General features: G+C 57.9%; 1 protein-coding gene across 2 annotated transcripts in view; it reads right to left on the bottom strand.

Annotated features, from left to right (window-relative positions):
- The window catches only part of WDR44 (WD repeat domain 44), a 29,459-nt gene continuing 10,613 nt past the window's right edge, over positions 1-18,846 (bottom strand). Inside the window, exons 2-20 of one of the 2 annotated variants that reach the window (XM_044452701.1) lie at positions 17,672-17,705; positions 14,893-14,967; positions 13,464-14,106; positions 13,239-13,360; positions 12,604-12,699; positions 11,680-11,816; positions 10,519-10,602; positions 9,232-9,338; positions 7,542-7,693; positions 6,813-6,951; positions 6,633-6,697; positions 5,454-5,567; positions 4,836-4,958; positions 4,221-4,412; positions 3,882-3,983; positions 2,683-2,798; positions 1,937-2,064; positions 1,429-1,557; positions 1-1,077 (exon numbers count right to left, since the gene is read on the bottom strand). In XM_044452701.1, coding sequence (XP_044308636.1) covers positions 983-1,077; positions 1,429-1,557; positions 1,937-2,064; positions 2,683-2,798; positions 3,882-3,983; positions 4,221-4,412; positions 4,836-4,958; positions 5,454-5,567; positions 6,633-6,697; positions 6,813-6,951; positions 7,542-7,693; positions 9,232-9,338; positions 10,519-10,602; positions 11,680-11,816; positions 12,604-12,699; positions 13,239-13,360; positions 13,464-14,106; positions 14,893-14,967; positions 17,672-17,705 — 2,653 coding nt within the window. In that variant the 3' untranslated portion in view covers positions 1-982. Of the gene's footprint in view, positions 1,078-1,428; positions 1,558-1,936; positions 2,065-2,682; positions 2,799-2,861; positions 3,039-3,881; positions 3,984-4,220; positions 4,413-4,835; positions 4,959-5,453; positions 5,568-6,632; positions 6,698-6,812; positions 6,952-7,541; positions 7,694-9,231; positions 9,339-10,518; positions 10,603-11,679; positions 11,817-12,603; positions 12,700-13,238; positions 13,361-13,463; positions 14,107-14,892; positions 14,968-17,671; positions 17,706-18,846 lie in introns of those variants that run through there. The other variant, XM_044452702.1, reaches the window with a different exon arrangement.

Genomic DNA, 18,846 nt, shown 5'->3' with positions numbered 1-18,846 from the left:
TTCTCTTTCAGTGTGATCCATTTTAATGATACATCTTTTGTCTTCTGAAACAAGAACCATCAACAACATTTTGTTGGTTTCAATGCCCCAAAATGTTATTTCATTGGTATATTTTATGAGTATTTACAAAGACCTTTAAATTCCATTAGCTCTAAACAAAAACGAAACATAATTTTAAACTACTATGCTTTAAAAAATATGTAAACAATTTATTTTACATTGTTGTAAAATGTAAGAATCGTTCCTAATGCAGCTTAATTTTGCTTTTAAGGTGAGCATAATCCAGTGCCCAGGAGTAAGGAATGAGGGCCTCCATAGAAATATTGTGCCCCAGTGTGCAAAAAAAAATATATATTAAGAGAGGAATCTAGCGCGCACAACAGTTAGAAGACAACAAAAACCCACATTATAAAACATTGATGCTGCTAGTCCAATCAGGGTGGGAAGGACAGCAAAGAATCTCACAGACATGAGGGATCCAGCCACAAATTCAGCTCTGTTAGCACAGTTCAGAAACAGATCAACTTTGCTGGAAATGAGACTCTGGGAAGAGATCACACTGGCTGTCCTAGGCCAGCACAGCCACTCTGCCAGAGTTAAATTCCCTCCCTACCCCACCCCAGGCGCCACTCAATAAATTAAGCTTTCACTCTTGCTCAGTTTGGTGCGTGTAACCCAGACAAGGCACTGCCCTTTTCATGCAGAATCCTGCGCATGGCAACAGTTGTTTAGCAAAAGGATTACTCAGAAAACACAACGCCGAGTCGCTTGGGCAATGCTATTCACACACTTCCCTTTCTATTCTAAAAGCCAGGGGAATTAATAGTCCGGATGCTCCTGTCCCAGGAGGCCTAACGGAGCAGCATTTAAATGAAAGAAGTTTTAAGGAGAAGCCAACCTCCAATGCTATAATTTTGCTTCACTGACCACATGATTCACACCCAGGTACCAATTATCATGATGCTGCCCAGTTACCGATGAGTTAAGAGACATTTTTCTTCTTGTTAATGAAGACTTTGATGGCTCCTGTAAAGTCAGCAGACAGAAGCACTTCCGTGTGCGCCATCTTCAAAGCTCCTTAAGAAGGGCAGACAAAGAAGCGGCTTCAGGAACCTGCTCCAGCCCAGAGTTCACTTGCAGCAAGTGAGTTAGGGAAGGGGCTGCCTGCCGCTCGGGGGGAACACTGGCCTGGCACTGATAGGCAACTTACAAGCACAGCTTGGTACTAACTTCTATACAGCCCATAGTCAAAGCTCTCTGGGCGCTTTGCAAATAATATAAAACAACGTAAAAGAGCAATGTTACAAGGTGGCAAATCTGGTTGCAAAGATGGGGGGCCATCACCGGTTTCTCCACTCACAGTGAAGGATGGCCGGGTCCCCTGCTGCCCCCACTACCCAACCCCCCCCACGACCTATGCGCACCTACCAGAAGGAATCGGATCTGAGGACTCTGCATCTTCGCCCTTGCTGTCGGGCTCTTGCTTTTCCAGTATTTCAGAGACCATCAAGTTGGGATTTGGGGCGAAAATGGCCGACGTGACGACCGCGTTGTGTGCTAGGGAGAGAGCGAAACATTCAGGATCTGCTCAGCTGGAGAGCAGGCGGGGCCACTGAGCGGTTCTCCGCCGCTGGGGAGCAACGCCCCCCCTGCAAGCCCCAGCCCTGCTTGTAGCCCATCAGACGAATTGCCAGCAACGGGTGGCTTGCGGCTGTGGGACTGGCAGGGCGTGAGGGGCTGCACGCTGCCAGGCCCAGGTCAGATCCCTTCTGCAAAGGGCTGGTGCGGGGGGTGCATCCCCCAAAGGCGGGGGCCTCTTTCCTGCAGTGCATGACTCCCCCACCACCCTCAGGGACTCGACCCAGGTGGCTTTTGTTGCTTCGGCGACAGTTGAAAATAGCCCCAGGCCGCGTGTTGTGGAGTGGGAAGGCTTCACCTTTGACGCCCTCCCAGAAGTCGTTGCGGTCCCTCCGCACGGAAGTGAATTTGCTCAGGTCGTGGTAGGTGCTCCAAATGTAAACGTATTTATCTTCGGAACCACTCACGATGTACGTGAAGTCATGGCTGCAGGGAGAGAGGAGGGGAGGAAAAGAGCCAGCCGTTTGCACGGTACCTTTCTCTGTGCCCAGGGATTCCTCTGCAGACCTTCTGGCGCAGAGCTCCGCTTTTCCCAGGGTCTGCCATCCCAAGCTTTCGCCACTTGAGTCACTTCCAGATGCTTGGGCCGGCAGCTCCCAGCATTCCCGACAACTGGCTGCCATGGAGTCCAAAGCATCTGGAGGGCAGCCGGTTAAGGAAGGCTGGTCTGTGTGAACTCGCGCATCCACATATTTGTGCTATTGATCACATTTCCCCCTTCTCCGCAGAAAGCCAAGTTCCTCTCCTCTACCCCAACCTGATTCTGAGCTCAGCAGCCGTTGTGTGATGAGGCTCGAGTGGCACCGAGTCGGGGCTACTCGGCTCTCCCCGGGCCTGGCCCAATGGCAAACCGCTGGGCCACGGAGGAGCGCCCAAGAGTACACAAACACAGAGAAGCAACTTGGAAGCCCTTGAAATATTTAACTTTAGAAGTAGGAAACATGCCGTCCGTGTGCAGACAACCTGAATCTGCAGACCGGGTCCACAGCATCTGCCCTTCCCCGGACAGGTGGAGGTGGGAGAAGCCGCAAGCCATTTCTTTACCTGAAACTGGCTTTGATCTGACTGCTGCTGTTGACGTAGCCCTTGTACTTCATTGACAAAGACAAATCCCGCAGATCGTACAGCCGGATCCGGGAGTCGTTTGATGTCACGAGGATCTGGCAGGATTTCCCATGAGAAGAAAAGCGGCAGGTGAGAGACGCACCGCCGCAACCATGCGTTTCTGGAGCGAATGCCAGCAGCATTCAGACCCACGCATTGCTTAACCGCGTTGTCCATTCCGTCGTCCACACTGGCTTTGAGCACAGGCTGAACTTGGGGGGCATTTCTGCTTTGAGGGTACCCCTTCCCCTTTAATCCCGCTTTACTGGAATCTCACAAGCTGCCTTGGGACAGGCCTATGGAAGACAGTTTGGTATGCAGATGGCTTAAATACTTAAGCTTAAGCCTAAAATAGGCCACCCTGTTCCACGGAGATGTTCCCCTAGCATGCTCATCATTCGGAATCTGCTGCCGCCGAGAGAGAGACACTCTACGTGCTTGCAGAACCTCTCTGCGAAAGTCCTGTCTGCTAGACAGGATGGAGGCTGGCATGGGGAGTTCCTCTTCAGTGCACAGTCCCATTTCACGCACGGCTTATAAAGGTGGCAAGGGAAAGGCTGCTTCTGCATGCTGCCCGCCCGTCAATTGGAGTCCCTGCCTGCATCTTTCAACTGCACAAGGGGAGCACTTGGAGGGAACCAGCTTCTCCCGGAGGTCTGAAAGGGCCCTCCCTTGGCCCCCCACCCCACCCCACCCCACCCACCTCATTCCAAACAATATGGAAAGACCTGGTGAAGGAAAATAGCCTCAGGAAAAAGAAAACCAGGAAAGTGCTTCTCCCACACAATGAAACCATTTGGATTGTGGAATCTTGTCTTCAACCATTTACAGCAAAGGGCTCATATTCTGCTCTCCAGCATTTACTCCTCTAAAGGTGAGGTAATCATGGTGGAAAGACAAGGGAGAACAGACTATTTCACATGTTCAAAGGTGGAACTGAAACTTGGATTAAGCCCTGCCAACCAAGCAACCTGGTGCAGAGGGAAGGAGCAGGTTCCCATGAAGAGAGGGGACCCTCGGCTTTATCGGGCTGTGCAGCTCGCAGGACGAAGCCGTGCCTCTGGCCGTGGGGGAGCAGCCCCCCTGGGGCGCTGTACCCACACCCCCAAGGGCGGAGGGGCCGAGGCGGCGGGGGCTACCTTGTTTTCCCCGGGCAAGGGCTCGATCCCAGTGATCTTCCTTCCAACGCGGTTCCGCCCTCTCGTCGACCGCACGTGGATCTGTGTGTGGTATTTCAAGTGCTGAAGAGAAATCCGAGATCAAGAGGCCCATGAGGACGCTGAGCGGCACGGGGGACGCTCCCTCTGCCCTGCTCTGGAGCGTGGCTAAAACACTGCTGGGACCCAGCGGCTGGCCAAGGCGAGGCGGGCGGCCCCGGGGGGCAGTGGAGCTCGCCTGTGAGTGCGGGAGTGGCACCACGGCCAAGAGCGTCCTGCGTGGCTCTCTGCCGTGCAGGGAGCCAGCAAGTGTGGGCTCACCTCTGTGTCGTAGAAGATGCACCGGCCGTCGTAGGTGCCGATCACGGCGTATTTGCCATTCTGGCAGAAGTTTGCCGCAGTGATCAACTTGGTCTGTCCGTCCACTTCATTCCACAGCGCCACTTTTTTGTCAGGAATGTTCCAGAGTCGCAGTTTTCCATCCAGGGAGCCGCTTAAAAAATACCTGTCATCCTAAGAGAGGAGAGGAGGTGCCCCAGGGAATCAGCCGTGCTTTGGGCCCAAGCCTCGCCTCCCCCTCAGCAACGCAACAAACCACGCGGGACCCCCACGCACAGGAAGCGCTCTTCCGTGCCTGATTCCACAAACGCTGAACTATCACTGCTTCCCATATTCATATAACGCTCGGGGCGAGCAAGGCTGCAAACCCAGGGGCTTCTCGCCCGACGGACGTGCTCTGGACGTGTGCAGCCCGCACCAAGTTTACGTTGCTCAAACAAGTCCAACTACTACCCTGAAAGGTTCCCTTCACTCCCTCGCTGCACACGTTCTCTCACTCCATGCATATTTAAAACACAAAACTAGGTTAAAAACCAGGTCAGCCCACCAAAAAAAGGGGGGGGAGGGAGGGAAGGACGGACGGAAGGAGGCACTCACCCTTGGATGGAAGGCGATGGCGGTGACAAAATCGATGTGCTGGAAGCAGCAAAGGCATTCTCGCCTGGAAATGTGCCACAGCCTGACCGTCTTATCCATGGATGAAGAAAGCAGAAAGTAATTCTAGGGGGATCAAAACAGCACGAATTATTTCCTGAGCTGTGCAACACTGAGAGCGCCTCCGCCAGAGATGCCGTCTGCCACTAAGCCTCATCTCCTCAGAGCGGAGGAGACCGTGCTCAGCGCTCGCAGCTCCACAGCAGGAACGAGGGATGGAAAGAGCCCTTCGCGGCTGCCCAGGGAACTTGCGCGTCTTTGCAGCAATGGCGGACACACCCAGAACAGCCCGAGGAGTCTGGGAACAGCAGAGAGGCCGTGTGTCTGCCCTACCTGAGCTTCCCCTGGGATCTGTGCCTGGGTGCTGTGGCCCAGGGTGGCAATGACAGAAGAACCACTGGGGTGCAAGAAGCTCCCCGTGATTTGCACAGTCGGTCACTGGCTGGTTTGGAGGAGATGCAGTTGTTCCGGTCTGCATTTTGTGGCCTATGTCCAAATCGCAACCCCCAGAGCAGCTGCTGCTGTAAAAAAATCATGCAAGAGCAGACGGGGATCTCTCACCTTAGACCAGGACAAGTCCAGGAGGTCAGCCGTGTGCCCTTTGTACTTGCAGAACGGCCGCTGGCGGAACGGGGTGCTCCTATCGTCAGGGTCCTCGTCCGCCCCGCTGCAAACCTGGGCAGCAGATCAGTGAGCACGGTGAAGTACGGCAGGAAGGCAGGGAGCGCCAAGATGCAACGAGCTGCCCGAGTCCGGACAGGTATCCCGGCAGTATCGCTGGGCGCCTTTGCGCCAAGGGAAAGCCATCCGGACCGGCGGAGCGCCGGGTGGGCACGGGGCCTTTCTGCATCAGCACTGGGACAAGCACCACTGCTGTGGTTTTAATTTCACCCCCACCCCCACCGCCCCAAGCTGGGCTAAGTAAAAAGGGCTAAGGACCTCCTTCACAGAAAAGAAGCCCGGGTTAAGATTTGAGTCTGCTTTCAGGTGCTTCCCAGGGACCCAACCTTCCATGGGGGGAGGTAGCAGAGAAGGTCCCACAAGCCACAGGTGCAAAGACAACCCCAGCAGGGCAGGCAGGAAACAGCACCCTCTGTGTGGGCAGAACGGCGTCCTCCACACCCGTCTTCCCCAACCTGGGGCCCTCCAGATGTCTTGGGCTACCCCCCCCCCCCGTCATCCCTCAGCCAGGAATGCATCTGGGGGTACGTGCCTACTTTTCTTCCTTGCAGCCTTTCCCCCAGAAGTCTGCAGTACTGGCTTCATCGTTAAATAAGGTGGTGGGAGGGAATGGTTTGGCTGGGAAACCCGGCCAGCGAGCGCGGCCTTTTGCGCCGTCCACTCCAGTCACGGCCAGAGAGCAGTGTCCATCACCCAACTGCCAGGGAAGGGCGGAAGGGGTCTGACGGGTCCCCGCGGCGGTTCTGGTGTGTCACCCTGCCCCTCCTGGGCAGACGCTCCAAAGACCTGGTCTGAGCCTCATTCGGGCGGCCCAACAAAGGCCACCCGGAAATGTGTCGGTCTCACCGCACGTCGCCTGCGCCCACCCAGGACCTTCAGCTGGCTCAGGGATCCTGGGAGCCCCAAAGGCCCGGAGGGCGCACGCTTGGGGAGGGCCGCCCTGCCCAATCCAAAGCAGAAGCGAGGCATCGCGGGGCCACGCAGTGGCAGCCTGGAGACTTTGCTGCGGGACTCCCTGCTCCTGGCCTCACATCCGGAGCACAAAGGGGTCAGACTTACCCCCGCGTCGTTGTCCGACTTGGAAGAGTTCAAGCTCTCCTGAGACGGGGAGGGGGACACGCGGCCTGAACAGAAGGACAGACGCGGCCTTAAGCCCAGCCGCGAGGCGAGCGGGCCGGCTCCCTCAGGCGGTGCCCCCCCCTCCCTCCCCCCCGCTGCAGAAGGGCAAGGGAGCCCCACCGTCCGTGTTGTACTTCAGCCGCATGTTGTTGAAGTAGTCGAAGGCGTTCTTCAGCACCCAGATCCTCACCATGTTGTCCTGCCCCGCGGAGGCCAGCAGCCTGCCGCAGTGGGAGAACTTCATCGTCCAAACCGCCCCCTGGGGGGAGAGAGCCATCGGTGGGGGCCGCCCTCCGGCAGGGCCCCCCGGCCACCCGGGCCTGCCGCCCGGAAACGAGTCCCGGCCCCTTGGGCTCCAGGGACCCCGCCTCAGTGCCGCCGGGCCCCCAGGTGTGCTGCGCCCCCCCCCCCCCCCCCCCGGGGGAACCCCCGCCCCCCGCGCGGAGCCGATCCCCTCCTGCGCGGCCTTTGTGCCCAGGCCGCCCGCGACCGGCACGGGGGCCCCGCACGCAGCACCTGCAACGCTGCGACTCGCGAGCAGGCCCAGGCAGGAGCTGCCGTTCCCCGCTGGAAGGGGCGCCAGGGCCGACCGCCGAGCTTTGCGCCAGCCCCCCGCCCCTGCCCACACTGCCCCAACCACGCCGAGGCAAAGGGCGGCACGGGCCCTTCCTCGGAGAGGGAGGCGGGCGAACGGGGAACGCGGTCCGGCCCGAGGTCTGCTGCAGAGCTTCCCGAAGGGTGCTCCTGCCGCCAGAGCGCCACCCCGGGGCCGGAACGCCCGCCAGGCCCTGTGCACGGGAGAGGTGCCTCCTGCACCCCTCACCGTCCTCGGGGCAGCCAGCCACCTACCATGTGCTCTCCACTGAGGTCCTGGACCACCTTGACTTGCTCAAAATCATAGGGCCCCTTGAAGCCGTGCGCCGCTTTGAACTTCACCGGCCTGGTGTAGGGCATTCCTTCGTCGTCGCTCGACGACGGGTCGTCCTGGTCGTTATGGAAGACTGAGGAGGACACCAGAGGAGGGCCAGGTTCAGGACCTCTCCTGAGCTGCCCAGAAAAGTCCAGGGGTGCTGCTGATGGCCTACAAGGCCCTGAGCGGCTCGGGCCCTGGGTACCCAAAGGAGCGCCTCCTCCCGGATGTGCCTGCCTGCCTGCCCGCCCCTTGAGACCTGGGGCAGAGGCCCTTCTCCGGGAGCCCTCCTTGAGGGAATCGGGAGGGCAGCTACCCGGAGAAGGGCCTTCTCTGTGGTGATACCCCAACTGTGGAACACGCTCCCCAGAGAGGTTTGCCTGCGCCGTTGCTTTATTTTTTTTGGCATCAGGCAAAGACCATTTTATTTTCCCAATATTTTAATAGTTCATTGGTTTTATCCTTGTTTTTATCATAATTTATCAGATGCAGTGTGTTGCGTATTGTTATTGTATATGGCTGCCTTATTTTTTTGTAAGTCCTCCAGAGACTTTTAGTATTGGGAAGGCATATAAAAAAATTATTAACTAACTAACTAACGAACTAACTAACTAACGAACTAACTAACGGTCAAGGCACCGATGATGCACTGCCTGCAGAAGCCACGCTATGGTGTCGGCACTGTGGAAGCACAGAAGCGCTCGAACAGGACACTGACCCCCCCCCCCCCCGCCAGCCTGGTGTCCCCAGGATGTGCCAGGCTGCCTCCCAGGTGGGAGTGGTGCTCCAGCGAACCCAGAGAGCAACATGCAGTGAAGGCGGGAGCAAATTCCGCTCGGCACTCGTGCGGCACTTTCCGGCACTTCGTGAAGGGGTTGTGGGTGGACACATGAAGCCATCCAACACCCAGCCAGACAGCTGGTCCTCCTTTCTCCCAGGGAAGCCGCTGAGTGCCCTTCCGTGACTTGGACTGAGCATGCTTCCACCCTTGCTGGGCTGGCTCAGCCATTACAGAAATTGTGGCCCGATTATGGAGAGACCCAAGTTGTCTCTCACTGCTCTGCTCGGACCGGCAGCTGCGCTCACGGGCTTCCAACAGGGGATGGCTGCTTGATCCTGTCTGAACGGGGGGCGGGGGGTGACCCTGGAGTCCTTTGCATGCCAAGCGCTGTTTCACTGGCCCATGTTGCAGCCCACTGCGATGATTCCGACAACCACCTGGCAAACTGGTCTGCCACACACGACCAGTAGCCCTTCCAGTGGCACTGCAGCGACCTGCTACGAGACGCATTTCTTCCCTTCTGCCCTCCCTGTCCCCTTTCCTTGCATGCTGTGTCTTCCTAAACTGCAAGCCCGTGGGGAGAGGCTGCCTTATTTAACCAGCTGTGAGCTCCCCCAGGAGCCTTTTCAGCTGCACAGCTGTGTAAAAATACTTCAATTCCTGAGCAAGGAAGCCGGTTCATATGGTTTTCACTTTGCGACTGGCAGGGCTCAGACGGAGGAGGAAATGCTGGCTTAAGGCCGAGACAAGGCTCAAATCCCACACTGCAGTCACAAAGAGAAACAATTAAACGTCCTTTGGCCTTAATGTGAATAAGGAGGGCTTCCCCACCACCAAAAGATGCCCACCTTCGTCTCGAACGCTCTTCACTTTGTTGACGGCGCGCTCGCCATACTCCTCGGCCAGGTGCCTTGCCCTCTTGACCGACTTGCCCAAGAATTTTTTCAGCTGAGTCCTTTAAAACAGAAGAGCATTCACGTGGAAACTAAAACCATGAGCAAAGTCATCCGACAGCGACGCTCCTCCGAGAGAGGGGGGAACGTGAGGAACCAGCTGCACGGAGCGGCTGCAAGCTGAACACACCACGCCAGCTCCCTTCCCGCTTCTAGCTGGGTTCAGATGTTGATATTTTGCTGCTGTCTCTCTCCTCCCCTGCTCAGCGTGTGTTTGTATTTATAGGAACCCAAAGCAGCTTAACAATAAAAAGGGAAAATGCAACAGGGACCTGGTGGAAACAGCAAAAGCAAACCAACTACGAAATGGGAGAGGAATTAAAATATGAGCACACAAGCAGTGCACGACTGAGACCTCCAGCAAAGGGCATGCAAAGCTTCTGCTTCTTCCCTTCTGCGCTGCCACACCATGATGGGATGGTGGCGAAGGGGGCCGGGTAACACGCCTCCGCCTTCTGGCCCAGCCAAGCAGCTTCTGGTGCCAGAGCGGCCTTCCAGACGCGCTGGGGCGAAATTCCCATCCTCCCAGCCGGCCCAGTCATTCGCGGGGGGGCCGTGCTGAACACCTCGCCCAGCTGGGTCCAAACGCAGAGCCCCACCAGGACGGCCAGCGGGCCCTCTGCTTTCTAGCTCCGAGAGGAGGGATGCCGTGCTGATGCGTTGCCTGCCCACGGCCAGGGTCAGACGGCGAGATTCACTATCTCCTGGCATAAGGATGTATGGAGGTTTTTACAATAAAAATGCATTTTGCAGTTCTTTGATTCAGAGTATTCATACCACACTCTTCCAAAAATGGACTTGGCCAGGATGATTTACAAGACAGAGAAAGTGAGAATCACAGAACTGCATTTGCCAACCATTCCATTCCGCCACCTAAAACAGCAGATAAATATTGCATCCATCGCCAGGGCCGGGGGAGGTACCTGCCAAGGCAGGTGGACAGGTAAGAGAGCGCCAGAAGAAAGCACCACACCAAGGTTGTCTGCTCCCCAAGCGGAGGGCCCCTGAACCTCTTCTTCGAACCCCACCAGGTTACCTGGAGACAGCAGCCACTCGCTGGCTCAGAACCCAACCGCCTCAGAACCCGAGCAGCTGTTGGGGGAGAAAACGTGGGGGGGGGGCGTGCGCCACCCTGAGCCCCCTGGAGAGAATACGGGATAAAGACAGCAGCGGCCGCCTTACGTTTTCTGCTTCAGGCGTCCACCGTCTGTGTCGCTCTGCTGCGGCTGCGTTTTGTCCTCGTCATCTGACTGTGCTCCGTCGTTACTGTGGAAAAGGAAGGCCTGCCGTCACCGTGATGCACCGAGCAGCTGGCCCCTCAGCCGGGGCTGTGAGCAGTGCTTGTCTCGGCCCAGGCTAGGGCAGCAGGGCCCATGGTCCTTCTCGCATCCTGGACCCACTGGGGGCTCAAATGTTCGGGGCAGTATTTGCATGGGAAGACGGGAAGAGCTGGAAAAGGCTCCGCCAGGAGGAGGATCCATTTGGGGGGAACGGGATGGTCGCCCTCGGGGCCTGCTGCACCGACGGCGGAGCACTCCTGCCTGCTGCCAGTGCCGAGCAGGGGCGCATTAGGCCATTCGAGGAGCCCTCACGAGCACCACCACAGCATGGCTGCCGTCGGAGGCAGGACTGATCAAAGACTGGGTCCAAGACAAGGGCAGGGTCTGAGCCAAACGGAAACAAGCTCGTTAAACCCCACATTTTTCTGCAACGATGTACACCAAATTGTTAAACCTGAAAAAACAGTGTGTGGGGAGGTAGGGCTCACTGCTGCTCATGACAGCCACCCCTGTTCCAGAAGGGAGGCCCCAAAGGAGGGGAGAGGCCCTCCTTTGCTGGGTGCTGTTAGTGGAGCCTGACGGACCACAGACCCAGTGGGTTTTCTCTTCCACCAAAGCAGTGGAGTGGAGTTCATGAAGAGTTCGGGAAGAAACTAGATGACCTTGAAGGGTCCTCAAACTTTTACATCCTGCCTTGAAATCCTAGAAGAGTCGGAAGGGGCCTTGAAGGCCATCTAGTCCACCCCCCTGCCGTTGCAGGACACCAGGTCACACCCTCCCACTCAGAGGGCTGTGCAGCTTCTTCTTGAATGCCTCCAGTGTGGGAGAGCCCCCCACCTCTCTGGGCAGCTGGTTGGGGTTAGCCAAGCTCCTTAAGAACCAGCCAGGAATGCTTCTCTCTCGGTGTGCCAGGTGATTCCGGCCAGTGCTCAGTCTCTGCAAAGGCAGCTCTGCATCACATGTCCCAGGAAAACGCGCAAGAACGTCCCAGCCCAGAACACCACCCGCCGGGAAATGCCGGCACCGCGGTGACTGCTCCCCGGGGCCGGCCACGGCTCCCCACCTGACGTATTCCTTCGTCCGCCTCATGATGTGCAGCGTCAGGGGGTTGATGCCGGTGGGCAGCTTCTCCTCAGCCAAGCTCAGAGGGATCTCCTCTCCGGTGTCGAGGTTCTTGATCATGACACTGGCCAGGATTTCCTGTAGAGGAAGGCAGGAGGGCCGGGGTCACGGGCCGGGGAGGCAAATGCCGTGAGACAGACGCCTGGCCGCTGGAGGGTTGGGAGGCGTGGCCCCCACACCCATCCTGTTGGCGTGTGAGCTGCATGAATTTGAGGGAAGGAGCTAAAGCCCCCTGCCCTGGCATGCAGCTGGCTGGCTCTTAGGTCCTCAGGCAGCACTCCAAATCCAAAGACTCGGCACCCAAATCCCAGGGGAGCAACGCATCCAAAGGGGAGCCACCTGCGCGCCCGGACTGCACAGGACGCCGGGACGGAATCTGCTTAACTCCATGGACGACTGTCCTACTCAGGGTTAGTTGGGCAGATGACTGCCCAAACAGCCCTTCGCTTCCGGTTTTCCTCCTCTTTCATGCGGCAGTGGCAGCATGTAGAGCCGCGGGGGGGGGGGTACCACTCTTGCACCTCGGTGAAACAACCCACAAACAACCCACAGTTCTGTCCACACATACCAGCAACTCATGGTTTAAACAACCCAGACTTCACAACCCTACAACAATCCATGGGGCCGCTTCCTTTTGTTCAGACAACCCTTCAGCCGTTCAGACAATCTGGAAGTCTTTTTGGTTCACAATTTAAAAAAAATAAAAGGGCATCACAGACATTCATAAAGATATGCCTGATGGGCGGAGAGGCAAGTCTGAATGTGTAGCCAGAAGCACGGATCCTCCCGGCCTCGGCACTCCCACACAACACGGCACGCAGTGGGGAGTCACGCGCAGCTCCACTCCCTCTGGCCCGAAGGATACCTCATCCGTGAGCTCTCTGCCGGAGTTGGACCTGGGCCTCTGAGGCCCAATCACTTCGCTCGTGAACGTCTGCCCGTCAGCCGGCTTCCCGTTCTCCTGCAATTACAGGTGCACCTTGGCTCAAACGCAAACAATGGGAGAAAACACATGATTTTGCTCGCACTCCAGCACTGGAGAGTGGATCAAGGCATCTCGCACAGAACCGGTGGGATTTCCGGAGGGCAACACCGTAACCTGTGGCAGAGGAGACTCCACCAAACAACGGCGTTAGCACCGCAGGGCCAGACGGGGCAAACCCAGGGCGGGGGGAGGGCAGCACCCAACTGGATTGTCCTTCGTCTGAAACAGAACCTGCCCCGCCCCCCGCCACACACACACACTTAGAAAGCTGCCATCCAGGGGAGCCTAGGCCAGAATGCTTCTTCCTCCACATGCCTGTTTTCCAGATGCGGTGTGCTCTTTGGCACGAAACAAATTTTGACTGTATAAGCCCCAACCCTGGCCTAGGGAAGTGGTTACAAAGCCTAGGCCAATTCTCCAGTGTGCTCCCCACTCCCCCCATGGAGAGCCATTTCTCCCAGAACCCCTCCCTTTCCTCCAAGCGTGAGCAGCGATTCCCGTGGCCACCCGCTCACCTGCGCAGTGACGATTTTGTCTCCACTCGTCGCGCTGGCCAGATCCAAGGAAGGCTGAGAGTCTTTGCCCATGGATTCCACCGAGGCGTTTGGAGACAGCAGGCCACCCGCTGAGAAGGGAACTAAAGCAAGATCGGAGAAGTTACGGGGGCCGGGGAGAGCTGAGCAGATAAAACCGAAACATGCTGTACACGGGCCACTAGGATGTGCAGAACCAGAACTTACCTTCCAAGCCAGATATTTTCGGGGTCTCGATTTCCAAGTCGCTCTTTTTCTTCCTTGGCGGGGGGGCCGGCCGGGCAGGGGGTGGGGGCCTGGGAGGGGGACCGCTTGCGGGGGGCGGGGGACGGGTCGGGCCGGACTTCTTCGTGCTGGCAACAATGTCCGGCTCCACTGTGAGCTGCCGTGGGGGTTTGGCCGGAGGCGGCTCGCTGGTGGCAGAGAAATCTTCAGAGGGCAGGATGCCCGTGCAGGCGGTCTGGCCAGAGGTGTCCGCAGGCCTCCTCGCGGCCTCCCCGCTCTGCAGCCTGTCCTCCGCCCGCTGGCCGTCAGCCGCGCTCGGCTCTTGGGTCTCTCGTGCAGCCGGGGCTGCCGACACGGCGGCCTCCCCCGCCCGGCCCTCCTGGGCTGCAGCACGGGTACTGGCGTGAGGCGGCGCAGCCTGCCCAGACTCCGTCCCGTTGGCCACGACCAGGGCTTGGGCCGAGGGGGCCTCATCCTGCCCTTGGGATGCCGCTTCCACGACCAGCAGCGCGGGCAGACTGTCTGCGCCAGAATGCCAAGCGTCTGCGCGTGAAGAGGGGGCGCCCAAAGGGTCGTCTTCGAGCGGGTGCGCCTTCTGGCTCTCTTCTATGATGTTGTCAATTATCTAAACAGCAAACAGACACGCGACTTGTCACGGCAGGCGGGCAGCCAAACCCCAGGCGAGGTGGCTGGCTGAGGGAAGGGAGGCCCTGCCTGCCAGGAGGGACCGGGGGACGCCTGGGCCACCAGATCGGAGGGCCTTCGTGCCCAGAGGGGGCAGACGCCAGGCCCCATCGCTCTCCTGCTGGCAGCCCCCCGAGCAGCACAGGGTGTGGTGGTTAGAGCTGGACTGGGACTCAGGAGAGCCAGCTCCTTGTCCTCACCTGGCCATGAGGCTCAGAGTGACTCTCAGCCCAACCCACCTCACAGGGTCGTCGTGAGGACAGAGGAGGGGTATGGCTGCACCAAATAAATAGTGAGCATCACCCCAGAAGTGGGCCAGCGGGACTATTCCCCGGTTCAGTCCATGCCCCACCATCCCGACCTGCCTGTGCGAGGAACAGGCCATTGTCACAGGGGCCTGGGAGAGCCAGTGGGCTGCACCCCCCCCCCACCAGCGCTGAGGGCAGCGGTGTGCAAAGCACCTGGGATTTTCCTTTAAAGGTGAGCTAAAAAGCCCCAGGGCTGAATGGCTGCTTGTCTGGTTTTCGTAAATCCCGGAACAGCGCTGGCATTCAGCTGCCGCTTCTCCTGCGACGTCCACATCTGGGAACTTTTCGGCAATGCTGCCAAGATCTCTGCAGCGCGCACGATGCACAGGCTCCGAAAGGGAAACCCCTGTGCAGCGCATCGCTGACCCGGTGGCCCGCGCGACCCACCTGAGGGCGCCCACGGGAAGCCCGCCACAAACCTCTTTCGAGTCGTCCTGCTTCACGTCCGGCGCTTGTGCCTCGTGTTCCGCGGCCCGCGGCCCGGTGGCCAGTTCCTGAAAAGGAACCGAGCGTCAGGAAGCCCCTTGGCGAGCACTCGCGTGCCCGACCGGTCGCGGGAGAGCAAAGCGCGACACAGGTGCTGCTGATACGCGGTGTGCGCCTCCGCACACTGGGAAACGGATGCACCGCGGCAGCTTGGCAGACTTTCCGGGGAGCGGGAGGCAAAGCTTCTCAGGAACTGGGGAGCAGAACTGCTGGAGCAGGGCAGCTGGCCACCCAACCTTGTGCTCTGCGTCCAAGAGTGGCCACACCAGGCCCTGTGCCAGGCAATTCTCAGGCAAAGCTGCCAGCGGCAGGTCTCCTCCTGTTCGTTTCCAGCATCCGGCCTTCAGGCGTGGACTGCTCCCAAAATTGGAGGTGCTCTTTAGCAGGCAGGGCCAGCAGCTGCCAAGGACCTCGCGCGCCATGAGCAAGTCCAGTCTCCCCCAGCCTAGTGTCCTCTGGATGTGCTGGACTACAACTCCCATACTTCCAAGCAAGCCTGGAATCACGGGAGTCGCAGCCCAGCACATCTGGCAGGGACCAGCTCAAGCCCTTTTTCTCACGGCGTGGATACCAGCGGTGACAGCGGAGCTGAAGGGCCCCCGCTAAATCATTAACTGCTTGGTGCACAGGGGAACCGTTGCTGCATGGCCCACCAACGCCCCCAGGCCCGTGGCTGCTGGGCGCCATCTTAACTTTCCCACAATGCCTGAGAGAATCCAAGCGAGCCTGGCTCCCGAGGGCTGCAGGAAAATTGGAACCGCACACCGGGAACTGCCACTCTGCAAGCACAGCGCTGTGAGAACAAGCGAGGGGGCGGGCAGGGCCATTTCTCCAGGGGGTGCTCCAGTGGGACCAAGCGCTTGGCGGGGACACAACCAGGGTTCAGGCAAGTCCTCCCTGGGCCCATGGCTGAAATGTGGGCCCATGAAGTGACCCAGCTCCTGGCCAAGACTGTACCTGTCCAGCAGGTGAGAGCGAACTGCCCAGCGCTACGGCCACACGGATGGAGCCCTGCAGTCCTTCCGCAGCCCTGGACCTGATCTCACATTTCTAAGGTGCCTGGGGCTGTTTTCGGGGAGAAAGGACCATCCTTCCCTCTGCACACCCAGCATCTTTGGTTGTGCCTGGCTTTGCTCTCAGCAGATTCATGCAATCGGTGCTTCTGGCTTGATTCTCTGGTTCCACGTCCAGGAAGACACACCGCAATAATTGAGCTCTTCCGAGTTATTTTCGGGGAACTTGGTGCTCTTTAAGCTGCCCTGGGCATTCCCAGGGCCAGGGAGCCCATGTTCCACTCAGCATCGCGGAGCATTTCCGGTTGCCGGCACAGCACTGCGTCACCTCCGCATTCACGGCCAACAGCTTCTCTATCCCCTGGGAAACTGCGTGGCCTCATCTCGGCCCCTGTGAAGGAGAGACATGGAGCGCTCCCTCCCCAAATGCGCACCACCTCCTGGCCTGCTTAATACATGCCAGAGACTCAGCTGGGCCATCGCTGTTTGTGGTGGCAGCACGCTAATTATCTGTGTGGGAAGCGACGGCGTGGCAGCCTTCACGAGCTAAGTTTAGAGCGCCGCTCTCACGTAATCTCAAGCTTTCCAAATGGAAGCACTCAGCTCCCTTCTGTCACAACATGGAGACCCTCGGGGAGCAGAAAGGCAGAAGAGAAAGACGAAGCTGACTACCAAGACCCCTGTGGCCTGGTGGAGTTGCGGAATTCCAGATGGCTCCAGAATCACGCACAGGACATGTCTCGCTTGAGCCACGCTTAACAGAAACTAGCCACTGCACCTTTGCAACGTGACTTCAGGTGGCCTGGATTGAAAAAATGGCGGCATTGTGGTTAGTGTTGGACCAGAGCTCAGGAGCTCTGGGTTCTAGGCATTGCTCTGCCATGAAGCTCACTAGCCAGTCACAGTCTTTCAGCCTAACCCACCTCATGGGGTTGTTGTGAGGATAAAGACAGAGGGCAAGTCCTTTGGAAGCTGCCTTGGATTCCTGGGCAAACGTCACCTCCTTTGCTCATCTCACCCCACCAAGAGAGGGCACAGGATTCCTGGAAGCTCCTGAGATCTGGTGGGAGGCAGTCTCATGGGGGTGCACCCTCGGGAGGGAGGCTGTGTGCGTGCATGCCTGAAAGCCTGAACATCCCCAGTCTAGGTGAGGCTGGGTGTACATTCCCCCGCCTGCCCTCCGTTCCCACAGCCCGGCAACCGGAGCACTGATGGCAACCGTCTCCGGAAATGGAGGTTACACGCTGTGCGTGGTGGAAAGTACCAGCCAGTTACTGAGCTCGACTTCTGGACATGGCCCTGACTGGGGAAGCATTTGGAACAAGCTGCTGTTCTCCAGCACAAATGTCAGCCCACCTGCCCCAATTCCACTGAGTTGAACAGGGAGACGGAGAAATGTCCCGAGGCCACATGCTCTGGACAGGGGCTGGGCGGCAGGTGTCGCCACACCTTCCTGGGGTCCCTGACGGCAGCCTTTTGTTCTGATCGAATGGCGCATCCCAAGCAAAACTGTAAGAGCTCAACCATGTAAGAGAGAAACAACTGGAGGGGAGAGGAAAAACCAAAACCCCTCTCCATTTGCCACCGGCTACCTAGGTGTTGCAGGTCTGACGTCTTTAGAATGAGGTGACCTGGCTGCTCTCTGTTAAGGTGAGGCACGCTGCTTGCATCGGACAAACATTTATACAAAGAGACGCACCTTCGGTATTGGCAGCCCAACTTTGGTGGGTGACCTGTTGGAGAAAAGAAAAAAAACACAGAGACATGCAGAGCTTAGAGGAAATGAGAAGCAAAAAGCCCACAAGAAGCTTCGCCTCTCTTAGTGGTTTAAAAATGCACCGGCAAGGATTTCCTCCCACTGCCCTCTGAAGCCACCCAGATCAAATGTCTCCCCTTAGGAATACGCACGGATTGGCTCGTGCTCTCCTCCCCGCTCCACCCAGGCCCTTCCTGGGCATTGCAACAACCTAAAGGCATATCCTGGGTGCAGCGTTGGGGGAGACAGCAGCCTCCTAGTCCTCAGCACCCTCTCATGTCATCCAGCCTGGGCCTCAGGACATGGGGTGGCGCGGGCAGCAGGCAGTTCAGGATCTACAGTTCAGTCTCTGGGTGATTTGGAGATCAGCAAAGGTTCCTGATTGTTTATTAACTGCAGCGGCTCCCTCCTCTCATTTTATTCCCAAATGAAGACAGCTGGGGAGGTAAACCCAGAGCACATTGTTGTGCTAATGCCATTAAGTTCCAGAACTGAAAAGCAAATTCTTGGGAGCAGAATTCTCTAAGTTTGAGGTTATGACTTTTGCACAGGCTTGGCTGGATGGATCTGGTAGTTCTCGTGAATAAGACTGATCCCACAAGCCTGAGGTTCGCCCACCCTTGCCCTGGGACATGCTGTGCCCCCTTGCAGGGTAGCCTGGTCCACCATCACAGATCTTCTTACAGAGGAGCCCCCCAAATGCCCAGCCAATCTTCACGCCTGGAGTACTTGGGGTATCAGGCCCTACCGCAGCTGAGGACGGGGAAGAAAAAAGGAGAGGCAGAGAGAGGAAACCCTTCACCCCGCTGGGAGTAGGCAGCAGTGATGCCTGTCCGCTGCCAGCCGGCTTGACTGCATTCACTACATCGCCATGGCTAGTTTAGGCTCTCTTTGGTGGCTGCACGAAGACAGAATTCTATTTTGGTGAGCTGAAACTGTGCTTTTCAGCCACCTGCTCAACTGTCCAAGTCCCACACGAGGCACCATATTCCACGTGGCCACAGGCAGGTCACTTTCCAGAATACCTGCTCAGAGCCGGCCCGTGGGAAGCGAGGAGTGGGCTCTGGCCCAGGGCTGTTCTTCCCTGCAAGGGCATCCCCAGGGCCTCAAGCAGAGCA

Source organism: Varanus komodoensis, unplaced genomic scaffold, assembly GCF_004798865.1.
Source record: "Varanus komodoensis strain SLA01 unplaced genomic scaffold, ASM479886v1 scaffold74, whole genome shotgun sequence".
NCBI lineage: Eukaryota > Metazoa > Chordata > Lepidosauria > Squamata > Varanidae > Varanus > Varanus komodoensis.
Note: the sequence above shows the minus strand (reverse complement) of the source record. Positions and strands in the feature narration are given on the sequence as shown.